The sequence below is a fragment of the Coptis chinensis genome, chromosome 8, assembly GCF_015680905.1.
Source record: "Coptis chinensis isolate HL-2020 chromosome 8, ASM1568090v1, whole genome shotgun sequence".
NCBI classification, from domain to species: domain Eukaryota; kingdom Viridiplantae; phylum Streptophyta; class Magnoliopsida; order Ranunculales; family Ranunculaceae; genus Coptis; species Coptis chinensis.
Window position 1 is genome coordinate 88,139,117 of NC_141463.1, and position 14,473 is coordinate 88,153,589.

At 34.3% G+C, this 14,473-nt stretch overlaps 1 protein-coding gene across 1 annotated transcript; it reads left to right on the forward strand.

The window, feature by feature from the left end:
• The first annotated feature begins 2,347 nt into the window (after positions 1 to 2,347).
• On the forward strand, positions 2,348 to 2,992 carry LOC147483969 (uncharacterized). The gene has a single exon (XM_086579684.1). It carries the CDS (start codon positions 2,348 to 2,350, stop codon positions 2,990 to 2,992), a length of 645 nt encoding a protein of 214 aa, XP_086435810.1.
• The last annotated feature ends 11,481 nt before the right edge of the window (positions 2,993 to 14,473 follow it).

Consider the following 14,473-nt stretch of genomic DNA (forward strand, 5'->3'; position numbering starts at 1 on the left):
TGCAGACATGTCACGGGCAGTGGTCTATTGAGTTAGTTGGAATCTTCCCCGGGAAATTTGGTTGCCTTTTTAAGTAAAAGGTACTTGAAAAGTGACTGGCATTTGATTTTGTCACATTATCTTTTCTTCCACTATTAACTGAATTTGTTTTTTATTCCAATCCTTCCTCATGTTTGTTTCTTGTAAAATAATTTTTTTTGGAATTTTTTTAACTTTTACTGGGAAATATATAATTGAACTAAATTGAGAATGTTTATGCCAGGACCACTAGTGACGACATGGGATCTAGTGTACATTTCACAGAATGGGGGGATTCTGGGGTTTTCAGGTTTAATTAGGCATAATCAATTATTGGATGTGGTTGGTCATAATGATCGAGCTTCATGTATTAGACACGGTTGGTCTTGAGGGAGATAACTCGAACTCATAAATGCAACTTTGTTAAATGATTTAAGGTCGCGATACATCATACATCCTACTTGCTATTGTGTCTTACTTTTGCCAAACAACAATAATTTGAATCCAAAACGTATAAGAAATCAAAACACACGACCATGACCATAGCCAAATTAAAAGGGTTGTTGAATTATATTGGGAGAATGTAAGTGGCTTTCACTGATCAAGGGTTAATATTTAGCCAGCTTCTTGACGAAGTTATAACTTATTTTGGAGTTCTGATTTGATATTAAACAGTTCTATGCATAGTGTACCTCCTATTAATGTTCATGTTCCTACAATTTTGATTTCTCCTCATAATATTCCCCCTATTATTAATGTTCTATGCTAAAAGGATAAAACTTCTACGTTACTACTAAAATCATGAAACTAACACCATGTAAAATGCGTTTCACATTCAACTCATAGAGCATCAACACAGAGCATAACATATGGTCTTCTGGTTCTCAGTTCTAACCGACTGGATCCAGTTGTCTACCCGGTTTTGTCGGGCAATGGCATGAAGCTGTTAGTTATATATCGCACATATATTGGCTTTAACCTTAGGAGTACAGACATTCTAATCCTCACAACTCTTCCTCTAGAATCACACTGATCAGAGATGAACATGCTTCTTTTGATTGGAAGGTAGTTTTGGCTTGTATCAAGCTAATCTTAGCTAGTTTTGATTTACTTTATGGTATCCTGCAGATTTACTTAAAGCCTCGTATGCTAAATACATTTTTGAACAGCGCGCAATATATCCACCTGTTGATCCTAATGATTAATGAACAACAAGAAATATGAGTATGCATTTGCAACTGAATGTGCGACGCATTTTTGTATGAAATACACATTGGATACTTATCAAGGGATAAACTGCCAAGTGAAACCTCTCTTAGACCCCCTTCAAAACAACATAGAAGAGTTAGAAATCAGAATATGATGGAATGATGTCAATTCAAGTGAAAGCTGCCTTTTAACATACTTAATTTGAGCTGATTTTTCATTTGTGGCAATTGACTTTTGTGAGACTTCCATCTTCATGCCTTGGACATGTTGCAGAAATTTAGTGTTCTAATGAACAGTACAATCTTTAGAGTCTAACTTGATTTTACAGATGCTTCAAGACACGATATTCAATTTTAGCTTACCGTGTCGCCGCAAGAGTAATATGTGCATGAGTGTATTGTTCCTGCTCACAGTTGTAGATCGATAACATACATTTCACTTAGCTAATAAGCACATTCAAACTAGTGACTTAGCTTACATGAGATTACATTTTGAATGTAGAGAACACATTTAATCAGAAAGGCAAGGATGTTACTTTAAGTGTTATCTAACTATCAAAAGAACAGATCAACATATCATTTTTCCATCCCGAAAGACCAAACTTCTTCAAAAAAATTCATTTGTGGAATGTTAGTATTCAAGAGCGTCTTAAGATGGAAAGCGTATTACCACGTTGTGCTAAATTCGACAATTGTGTAATTTGAATAATAGATGTGAATATTTCGTCGCCCGGAGAAATCTTTTAATATGGTAAGGTAATCATACTCTTCGACTTTCTTGGCAAGTTGGTATTATCAAATGAAATGTCGAAGATTCACATCCCCCCCCCCCCCCTAATTCTAGCTAGTTCCTACAATGTCATCTTCAACTCTGCAACTCCTAAGGATGTTATATAAACACACCACAAGAGAGGCATCAGTATATTGTCATTGCAACTACACTTCCTAGCTAGCACCTACTATACATACTCCACTCTTAGCTTCCTATATATAAAGGAGTAGTTGTTTCTTCCGATCCTCTCTCTAGCATCATCGCCAATTCAACCCATCAGAACCTATGGCAGCTGTCAGAAGCAAGCAGCAAAAAGAGTCCAGACCAGCTGAAAACGTGGATGATGCTAATGCTACTTGCCATTCCATGGCAGCAGCAAAAAAATATCGAGTCTAGACCATCAGAAAGGGTGCAATTCGTTGAGTTCAATGGGATAACCATCCGAACTACAGTCACATATAAAGGGAATAATGCGGCAGAGTGGATTCGGTATGTTAAAAAACACTGTTGTCATAGACGAGACACTGTCTATGTTGGTCTAGACACTGAGGATTACTTTACAAATAAAGATCGCAAAGTGCGCTGTGCAACTTTACAACTTTGCATTGGCACAACTTGCATCATATACCAACTCCAGAAAACAAACCATATTCCCCAGCCACTTGTAGAGTTTCTTAAACATACTCGCAACACTTTTGTTGGAGTGGATATTGCAAGTGATGCACAATTGCTCGAGGATGGCTATGGATTAGAAGTAACTAATCAACTGGACCTCCGATTTTTAGCTGTATTGAAACTAAATTTGCCCAAGTATGAAAATTATGGTTTGAAAACTTTGGCTGATGAAATTATTCATGTGAAGTTGGAGAAGGAAAAGAGAATTACCATGAGTAATTGGTTTGAAAATTATGGTTTGAAAACAAATTCGTCTGACTCAAAGACAAGTTTGAAACCCTTCTTACTTAAAAGGGAACGAGAAACCAGATTTTCCTAATATCAGAAACATAAAGAACGTCCTTCAAATTAAGAACATTTCCAGAAGTGAACTTCAAATTAACAGTCTCTTTTCCTTCAACTCTAAAAGCAGATGAGTTACCCATGAACAGACTTTCTCCTTTTCCCAGAGGAGTGAAGGACCCAAATGCACTTTTAGTGCCACAGATGTGTTTGGTAGCCCCAGTGTCTACCCACCAGTCAGTCATGTTACTCACCAAGTTAACCTCAGTAACCACCGCAGAAAAATTACCATCCTGAACTAAAGAAAATCCGGAACCATACACATTAATTAAGTCGACATTAATTAAGTTGGTTCCGATTTGAATTTTGGTTCCTTCTTGGGTTATACATTATTATTACTAAAATTATGTTTTTAATTACATAACCAATATAAAAGTTGGTTTTAATGCGATAATAACACTTGTAATGGTCCTTAATTCAATAATCTTTGAAAGTTTTATTAAAATTTTAAATATATCTTATAAATTGTACATATCTTTGAAAGTTTTATAAAAATTTTAAATATATCTTATAAATTGTACATGCACATGTACAATTTATAAGATATATTTAAAATTTTTATAAAACTTTCAAACATCAACTTGTATTTCAAATCGAATAAGTGTACATTATATTATATATTATATTATGCGTACATAGTTACATCCTATATAAATATATATCGCTAAATTTTAACATGCATGTAAAATAAGTACATGTACTACAATTGTTAACATTGCACACATGTACAATTTATAAAGATATATTTAAATTTTTTATAAAACTTTCAAAGATCAACTTGTATTTCAAATCGAATAAGTGCACATTATATTATATATTATATTATACGTACATAGTTTAATAGTTACATCCTATATAAATATATATCGCTAAATTTTAACATGCATGTAAAATAAGTACATGTACTACAATTGTTAACATTGCACACATGTACAATTTATAAAGATATATTTAAATTTTTTATAAAACTTTCAAAGATCAACTTGTATTTCAAATCGAATAAGTGCACATTATATTATATATTATATTATACGTACATAGTTTAATAGTTACATCCTATATAAATATATATCGCTAAATTTTAACATGCATGTAAAATAAGTACATGTACTACAATTGTTAACATTGCACACATATAAATATTATCATGTACACATTTATTAATTAATATATACAGTGTATTAATTAATTAATAATATACGTGTGTACATATCGTTGACATTATTATTATTAATATTTATAATACACATTTCAATATTGTAATGGTACAAAACATGCATTTAATAACATATATTCATTAGTATGCTACCCCTATATATTTAGTAGACTTTTACACATAAAAAAAACTATATATTATAATGTTTGGGTTTGTATTTATTTAGTGTAATATAATACTAAATTTTATATATCAAAATCATAATAATCGGTTCCAATACCCACTGGTTTTTTACTATTCGATTCTAACGGATTCGATTTTTTATCGATTCGGTTTTTGAAAACCCACTTTTAATGGGTCTAATATTTTAAGACTCATAACCACTATAAACAGTTCCGGTTCCTATTCAGTTCCGGGTAATCGGATACCCATGCACACCCCATAACACCATGGATATCATTTTACTTTTTTACCCAAATAATCTGGAATATTTGTTCTTGTCAAATTTACTTAACATTTTTTAGTAGCTTTCAATTTTTTGACCGTCATTTACGTGAAATCTTAAATAAATAATGATCAACTTCTAGTACAGCATGAATGGAACTCTTGGGAATGACGTAATAATGGGAAGTGGAATAAACTTTTGTTCAATCTTCGTGTGGTCTTTTTGATCTCGTGTATGTGTATGCATGCCAATACACGATATAGTAAATGGTCGATATTTTTATCATCAGCATTTTGAAATTTGGCAAGATTTAGTAAATAAGTAAACAAAGGGAAACAGAATTAAAAAAAAAAAAAACAAACAAACATGTGGTGCTGTTTTATTGGTTCATTAGCTGTAAAAGTAGGACGCAAAAAAACAAAAAAATTTGTGGCGTAGAGAAACAGAGAGAAGACACGTGGTGGTTTTCTATTTGTGCATTGCCCTAAAAAAGAAATGGAGAGGGGATTTTTTTTTGTATTTTATTAAGTACTAAGAGAGATAGAGAGAGTGTTGGTTGTGTAAGAATCATCCATCTTTCACCTCATTTCATCATCATCCATCTTTCATCTCGTTTTACTACTACTTCACCCTTCTTCGTCATCAATGGCTCCACAAGTGACTGAACAAATGGAAATAAGGTGAGTGAGTTTGTGAAAATAATATGTGGGTTTTCTTGTTCATAAGTTTTTTTTTTATATTAATGGTGACATTTTATTGTTTTTAGGAGGTTGAAAATTAAACCAGGTGGAATCATTGACTAGAGCTGTAGCTGCACAAAGATAGAGTGACCGTAATATTCAACATGTGAGCAGGGACGAAGCCAGGATTCTAAGCCAAGGGGTGCGAGATTATGTGAACACCCCATCCTACCCCCCAAAAAAAAGCATGTAATTTATTTTTATTTATTTTTGTTAGAAGGTCTAAACAATAAATATCAACAAAATTTTGCATTTATTTCAATTCACAAAACTAGATATATATGCGTTGACTACTAAGAATTTAATATGGACTGATGAAGTTAACTACTTAGGCACTTAAGCCATTAATTAATACTACTATGTCTATATATATCTAGATAATCTAGTCTACAACAATTCAACAAATTGTTAACTTCCTATAATGCTATAAGTCTATATAACCCTACTATCATGTGAAGAAAACTATAAAATATTAACATTGAAAATAAAAAATTAATTACCTTGTTTTGTTTTTTTTGTTTTTTTTTTTTTTTTTAAAGTGGAAATTTTATTGATAATAACTTTTACAAATAATTAGGACAAGCGTGTAACAAGCAGCACGACAAGTCCTTTCTGAATTTATTTTTTGTTTTTTGTTTTGGTTGAGATATGACGTTTGAGAGTGAAAGAAAGGATAGAGAGCTTTACGGGTTTGTTATGGGTGATTAGAATTATACAAACTGACCGGTTGGGGCTTTGAGATTTTGTATATTTGTTTTAGTTTTATTAATCCATAAAATATTCAAAGACACATTTGTCCATCATATCTTTAATGGTTTTGGACTCAAAATAAATGATAAATAATAATTTTGTAATGGCAAAAAGAGAAGTAAAAAAAAACTTTGGTTTATTGGAATGTTTTTTATTAGTTTTTTTTTTTCACACTATTTTTTTTTTGTTGATTATATTCTCACTATATAGCTGTGAAAATCTTGAAGGTGCAGTAGTAGAAGTTTGCTAAAATAATTGGAGGGTGCGAGTTTGTATAGTTTGAAGATTTTTCTAATCTCACGAGGTGCAACCGCCCCCACACGCACCCCCTATATCTATCTATGCATGTAAGCATGAAGTAAGCTAGTGATTGGTTTGAGTTTATTAGTGATATTTATTATCAGTTTTTGTTTCAATATATTGGGTTTTGACGAGCTTTTTGTTTATAGGATGTTGAAAATGAACAAGACTCTCAAGTCATTTACAAGAGCTCTTGGTGCTAAACGACAAAGAGAGTTTCAACTTCTGAGCATGAAGTGAGTCCTTGGAGAAAGTTTCAGTGGGTTTTGTTTGATTATTATTGATTGGGTTTCTTTCACAAATGTCTTTGTTATCTAAATACTTTAAAGAGAATTGGTCTATGAATAGTGAATCTTTCCAATTATACCCCTATCCAGTTTCAATTATTATGATTATGGTCATAAAGATATTTGTAATAACATAGGTGAGAGGGAGGGGTAAAACTGTCATGTAAAATTCAGATGCTTCTCTCTGATTTTATGACATTGCTTTAAGTTCTACAAACATTTGCGATATTACCACTGACTGAAATTTAGATCTTTTTGCAGCGCGGCCCAAACCAACTGACCGCATCTCCCTATTTTACGCTATTACCCTCCGTTTTACAAACATTTGTGACATTACCAATGATCGAAAATTAGATTTTTGTGCTGCCCGACCCAAAGCTACTGACCGCACACGTGGGGTTGACACGTGCCAGTTAACTAATAAATGTAAAACTTCTTATATTATGGATAGAACTAAAACGCATGGCCCAGCACAAAAAAAACGTTCGAAGTCATTGGTTGATAAAAATAAAATAACAACTCAAACTCTCTTTCTATCTCCTCTCTCCTGTTTTCTCTCTCTAAACCAGCCAATCACAGTCGACTTCGGATGGTTTTTTTGTGTTGGGCCATGTGTTGTAGTCGCCCCCTTATATTATTGCTTGTGTTTGGCTTGGTTTGGGTCGTATTGGGGTTTTTTTGTCTTTTTACTTGGCGGTTGTGTTTTTTTTTTAAAAAAGGGAACAAACAATTGGACTATTGGAGAATTAAGAGTTTTGAGACTGCAAGCTCTATCGCAGAGAGTAAACATTGAAACTTCATTTTCTCTTCAGAACTTATATTTCATATCAAACCTTGATAGTGACTTTCAGTTGTGTATGCACCTTAAAGAACACATTTAATCTTTAAAAGTAGTCCTCATGTTGCAATTCACACCAATCATAACTTGGTGTATGTTCATGTTCGTAATGGGAACTCGACTAGGCACCTCATTCTAGAAAGACTAGTCCCACGCCGTTTTGGCAAATAGAGATCAAACTAGAACATGCAAGGAGAAAGTTCAAGTGGGCATTTAGACGTCTAGTAGGTTTGCCATCTTTACAAGGTATACAACTGAACATCATGGAATGGTTTGCCAAAAGAAGGCAATTTTTTTTTGCCCATAAGAAAGAGAAATGAACTCTGTTTTTTCTATTTTCAGGTTTTCTTGTGTTGTGTATGCCCAAAATCTTGGCAAATAACAAAATCATATGTTAACTTCCATTTTGCCTTTAGGTTCAAGACAGCCGACGAAGCAATCAGAAATAAAGTTGAAGAAATTAGTGCTAGGTATGACAAGGCTTCAAGTAGTTTTCCTGTTCTTTCATGCTTGTTGCATCACTACAGGACTGCTCTTGGTCTCACAATGTAAAAGGGTAGGAAATCGCGCGACCTCTAGAGATGGGAGAATTTTAGAGCAGTGAGAGTAACCACCTTCTTCAAGCGTTCGTGATTCTATTCCCATAACCTTGTGTTTGAGAGCTTTGGGTATAATGGAAAATGGTTATGTTAAGACAATTTTGTTATAGTTTCCAAACGTTGAGATAAATATGTTTTACTAGCTGTACAAGCCAAGCCAAACTTGGACTATTCCCTGTGATGTCTAAGAACAACTTTACTTGATTGTTCTAAGATCACTAAGATTTAGGCTGTGTTTGATAGCCCCATTTGTCATGGCAAATGCAAATAAAAAGCACTATTCACTTGTTTGCCACTGTTTGATGTGTTTTTTGAGTCATGGCAAATTTTTTTTGGATTTGCCACAAGTTGTCATTTGCCATGATTTTGGTGGCAAAATTTACTTTGGGGGGAGCTGAGTAAATTTTACCACGACAAATTTGTGTGCACAAATTTGTCACCGAAATAAGTGGATTTGCCACAAAAAAAAAAAAAAAAAAAAAAAAAAAAAAAAAAAAACTCTCACTGGAGCCTGGTTTTGTTTGTGGAAACTGTGGTGATGCAAGGTTTGTTCCATGTTCGAGTTGTAGTGGAAGTCGAAAGGTGTTTCTCGAGGAAGCAGGCGGGTTGACGAGATGCTTGGATTGCAATGAAAACGGATTGCCGTTGGCCCGAGTTCTTGTTCTTGAGTGCTAAGCTACTTAGAAGTTGGCAAATGCAAGCAACCTTCATTAGTGTGAATGGAGTATTGCTACTAGTATGTGGTTCTTTATCTCTGTTTAGGCGTTTTTGTTTGTAGAACTCTTGTTAATCGTTAATCCCCTTAATTGTGTAAATTGTTTTAAGAATTGGTTATTCTTGTTCATCAACTCTCTCAATTGAGAAAGAAATAAAAGAAATAATTTTATTGATTCTAGTCATTGTACAATTGATTGATACTTCATGTCTAGGTGGTTGTTTTCTTATCCTTATTAATATGCAATGTTTTGTGAGTTGCTAGTCAATCGATAATCGGACCATTCATCCGGATTGAGTGGATTGTACTACAAATCTTCAATACATGGAAAACTGAAGCCGGAGATATTTTACAACCCGAGACTTGTATAATGTCTTTGAAATCTAGAGATGAGAAACTATATAAGGCTGAATTCTTTCGCTTGAAAGTTGAAACCAATCTAGTTCGGAACTTTGGCATCGCTGACAAACATAAGGTGCTCACTGCCATTGAATGGCCATAGGCCTTCAACTCATGTGAGATTTGACCGGTTGTTGTCACTTTATTTCATCTTCAACAGATTGATAAAAACATTATTAGGGCGACGAATCAACGATTATGAAGTTTCACGCGCTAAAAGGATTCGTTTAAGAAGTTTTAAGTTCTTTACATTAAAGGACAAATGTCCCTTACACAGCCAACTTTTGGACCCAAACACTAAAACTCGATCTTTAGAGTACAAGGTATATCAGAGAATGCTAGGCAATGGTTTAGTATGATCTCGAGAATACAACAGGTAGGGAGGGTAAAGTAAGTTTTCATTGTCACTAAGAAAAGAGGCAAAAAGGTGATGTGTGGAGGCATCTTATTGTGGTGGTGGTGTGGTGAGTGTGTCTTTGGTGGTGGTAGTGTGGTGAGTGTAAATTTATGGTGTTGTGTGTGTGAGTGTGTGGTGGTAATGTGGTGAGTGCGTCTTTGGTGGTGGCGGTGGTGTAATGACTAGTGTGTGTGGGTGGTGTGGTGGTGTGGTGTGACTGGTAGGCGATGGGTGGTGGTGTGTATGGTGTATTTGGTAGTGCGGTGGATTGTTGTTGTTGCTGCTGCCGCTGCTGGTGATGATGGTTCCAGGTGCTTCAGCTGGCCGCGCTACTCTGGTGATTCAGATTTCTTTGCAAGTACCGGGGAGGGGTATATCGGCTTCTTCCTCCGCGGCAAAGATAAACCGAAAGTGCAAGATAGCCCCGAAGAAGTTTAAGTTGGTTAGTCCGTTAGTCATATTTTGAACCTTATATTAATTTGTTTGACTACTTCATTTCCCTGTTTCCTATTCTAATATCTTTGGGTTCGCAGGCCTCAAGATCAAGCATCGATGCCATGAAGGATTCACGGGTTCTTGATTACGTTGAAAGTGGTCTCGATTGTAATGGCTGTTTGTCTATCCTTTTGGCTTATGGAAATGTCACACTTTGTAGAGCCCAAAGAAATGAGTAGGTGAATGCAAATTAAGGGAAACTATTCCGCTTAATTTAAAGAATCGCCGAGCCAAGAAAAATCCAACTTGTAGATTGGCAAATAATTTGACCAGATGATGGTTTATTGTTCTCGTGCCAAGATGGAGAATAAGCCATGTATCGGACATTGACATGTGAATCATGTTTATCTAATTAATGTTTTAAGTTCACTACTATTCACAATGAAGTCGTAAGTTATTGTCTGAGGATGAGGCTATTATGTTGAAATTTGAATTGGAAAACCACGCATTGTCCGAGTCCATCTCCTTACTTATTTGAAAATTAATTTCTTCACAATTTATTTTTTTAGAAGCAATCCAAAGATTGAGTGAGGTCGAGAAAAAGGAGGATGTTTGTGTTCTCTAGTGAATGTGGACAATACTTTCAATTGCCTAGTTAAATGACCAACTCTTTTTACAACCGGGCTGGTGCTCTTAAGTAAAATGTATTTCGGAAACAACGGAGGAACCCCCGCTTTCCAATTTTGGGAAGTCACTTGTTTCCATATATGCTTGTTTTCGATTCCAACAAACAAAACCTTTTGTTAAGCTCCTTAAAATACATTAATTAGTGAGAAAACACTGACAAATCTCAAATTTTCTCACCAGAGGTTTGCCAGTAAACAAACACATCTTAAATATTTTAAAAACACAAAAAATGAAGAAATGAAATATTTACCGCGGCAAATTTGGACAATCAAACAGCAACAAATTGTTGCAAATCAGGGCAAATGATATTTACTACAATATCATCAAACAGTGGCAATTTAAATTTGCCACAAGATATTTGCAATTGTCACATAGTAAATTTGTCAGTGGCAAATGGTGACAAAATTTGCATTTGCCACAGCTCCTATCAAACATAGCCTTAGTAATAGTTTGAATGAATGAAATGAACTGAAGTGAAACGAAGCTTTTTATTGATCAATAATGGAAGTTTTACAATTGTTCTGTTTCTCTCTCCTGTTTTCTAACAATTTTTGTGGGAATGAATATTTTTTATATTCTTTCAGTCTTTATATAGTCTCTTCAATTAGCTTTGACCCAACACATGTCCATTGTCTTTTTCCTTCTTTTCCCGCTCCAATATTTGAAATAATCACCAAACATACCGAGATATTGATCTTTATGTCAATATCTCGAATTTTGAAATGTCAAATAAAATATCTAAAAGTACTATATTTGCCCACTACATTCCGTAGTCGACTTTGACTGTCATCACTGCTAAAACGTTCAATGTAGTTACGATGTTCTCAAAATCCCCTAAGTTTAAGCTTTAAATAAGAAGATAGGCCACTTTACTATGTGTTAGTTAGTTGAGAGAAAAGTGAGAAGGGAGGGCATGGGCTAAGTAACTCGTCATCTTGCCTTGATTACAAAGTCGGAAGGACTATCGAGTACAGTAGAAGTGAGAAAATTGCTTCACATTGGTCAGGGGACATGAGGATATCCCAACTGGGTCGGCATCCACATTGGTCAACTAATGATAGCCATTTTATGTCATTTGGTAAGTGTAAGTAGGTTATATATATGGAGGTAAGGAATGCTGGCTTACAGCTCCACCATTTCTAAAGTCCTTTAGACAGCGTAGCTCCCTTCCTAGCACAACAATCTGCTTGAGTGTCAACCTTTGTAAAAGTTGTGCAGACAATTAACAAAATAACTTAATGCTTTAGCTTGTCCAAGGTTGCCTTGGCACCCAGTGCGTGGTCTCTTTGAACAGCTTGAACTGCTGCGGTAGATTCTGATATTCTGATTCCACACAGGCACCTACAAACAAGACACTTCCTGTTTTCGAAGAGTTTTTTGGCATTGGAAACTAAACCTCCAAATCTTTCTATCGGTATCTGAGTTACATTTGAGGAGTGGGTTGTGTTGATGTTCTTTGTATATAGGGCACTCATGTGATCTGAGGGAACGTATCCTCGGGTATGATCTAGTATCTTGCTACTTAGGATCACTTTATTGTATTTGTGACATGTAATTTCAAAATTGATTCATTTATATTGAATTTTATCAGTAAAAAGGAAATGTATCTGGCTCGCGTTGTGAGTTGTGCTAATACAGGATTGACCAAGAACTTACTGGTAGCAGCTATCTCTTATATCCTTTTTACTGTTTTCTTTTTGTTTTCCTTCCCTTTCTTTGTAACAGAGAAAGGTCCCGAAACATGGAAGTTTCTCCTTCTTGTTTGTTGCCACCTATCAGTTTGGTGAATTCCCATAAGGTGTCGAGTTTGATCCAAACTTAAGTTGGTCACTTGTGTTTCCACCTCTCCCTCTTTTATGTTCTGGTCCCACGCCTAATCAGCTATCCGTGGAGTAGATCTGCTGCCCCCATCAGCATCCATTGGGAATGGTAACAAATAACAGGAGGGCCTCCTCGGGGTCTAGTATGCAGCTTCCATTTGTGCAGTATTATAAGGTCTTCAGTGCTAATTATTATTAGTGGGCTTCTAGTATCCCTTCTGACTGTGTTCATGATAATTGTCCTTTAACTGTAATTAGAAGGGTGTGCTGAGTTCTAAGTTCAAGTCCTTTAACTGTAATTTCAGTGCCTTCTAGTATCCCATTCATCACAATAGAAGTTCGGTGTGCAGTTGAACTTAGCACTGAACTTAGAACTTAGCTACTTTATTATAAGGTCTTCAGTGCTAATTATTATTGAGGTCTTGACGTCTTCTGTTATAAAACTTCATCAAATTATAAAATTTAATTGGTCAATTTCATACCGTTTGTATTGAACTGACTTTACATTTAAATTTTCATAGGCTAGTTCGATAAGATAGTTACTGCAAAGGATGAAACTATTGAAGATCTAACTAGCTTTCGGTACCATTATATTAAATTATTCTAAAAAATATTTGAAGTATGTAGATAGATCTATTTATGATATATGAATATTACATTGGTCACTCATCCAAATTTCTTGCAACATGAAAACCATACTCCAGAAAATAATAATAATAATCATAATAATGCACTTTTATAAAAACCCTTCGAGTTCTTTTTGTTGTTTAATAATAGAAGTTTGATAAAATTTTTGTGAGAATGCCCAATGAGACGAAATTCATATTGAATATACTTGAATAGCAAGTCATTCCCAATCATATACTTATCGAGACATTTCCACTACACATAAAACAACGATGTTTTGAGATTTGTTCAATACATTAGTATTTAATTTCTGATTTTCTGTTAAATATTTTTTGAGATCGAGTTCATTGCATTTGTATCCAGTTTTTGATTTTCATTAATTCATCTTTGAGGTTAGTTTAATGCAATTACATCAGGTTCGATTTCGGTATTTCAATTTTTGTTAATTATTCTTTGAGATTCGTTCCATGAATTTGCACTTAGTTTTGGATTGGCGTTAATAACTCTATGAGGTTAGATCAATACATTTGCATTAAGTTTCATATTTCAAGTTAATTATCATTTGAGTTTAATTAGTTCAATACATTTACATCGGTTTCGATTTTCCGTTAATTATTTTTTAGGTTAGTTCAATACATTTACATCTAGTTTTGATTTCCGGTTAATTATTTTTTGACGTTAGTTTGATGCATTAAGATCCGGTTTCGATTACACTGAATGATTCTTTGAAATTAGTTCTATGCATTGGCATCCTGTTTCCGATTTGTCGTTAATTATTCCTTGAAGTTAGTTCCATTCATTTGCATCCAGTTTCTGATTTTCTGTTAATTATTCTTTAAAATTAGTTCCTTGCAGTTGCATGCAGTTTTCAATTTTCCATTAATTATTCTTTGAGGTTAGTTTGATGCAGTTGCATTCACTTTCCGGTTTTATGTTAATTTTTCTTTGAGGTTAGTTTGATGTAATTTCATGTTGTTTCCGATTACCCGTTAATTATTCTTTGAGGTTAGTTTGATGCATTTGTATCCAGTTTTCAAGTTCACGTTAATTATTCTTTGAGATTTGTTGAATGCATTTGCATTCAGTTTCCGATTGTCTGTCAATTATTCTTTGAGGTTAATTAGTTTAATGCACTTGTATCCAGTTCCTAGTTTCCCGTTAATTATTTTTCGAGGTTAGTTCATTGCAGTGTTACATCTAGTTTTTGATTTCCCATTAGTTATTCAATGAGATTAGTTCATTGCAGTGTTGCATCCAGTTTCC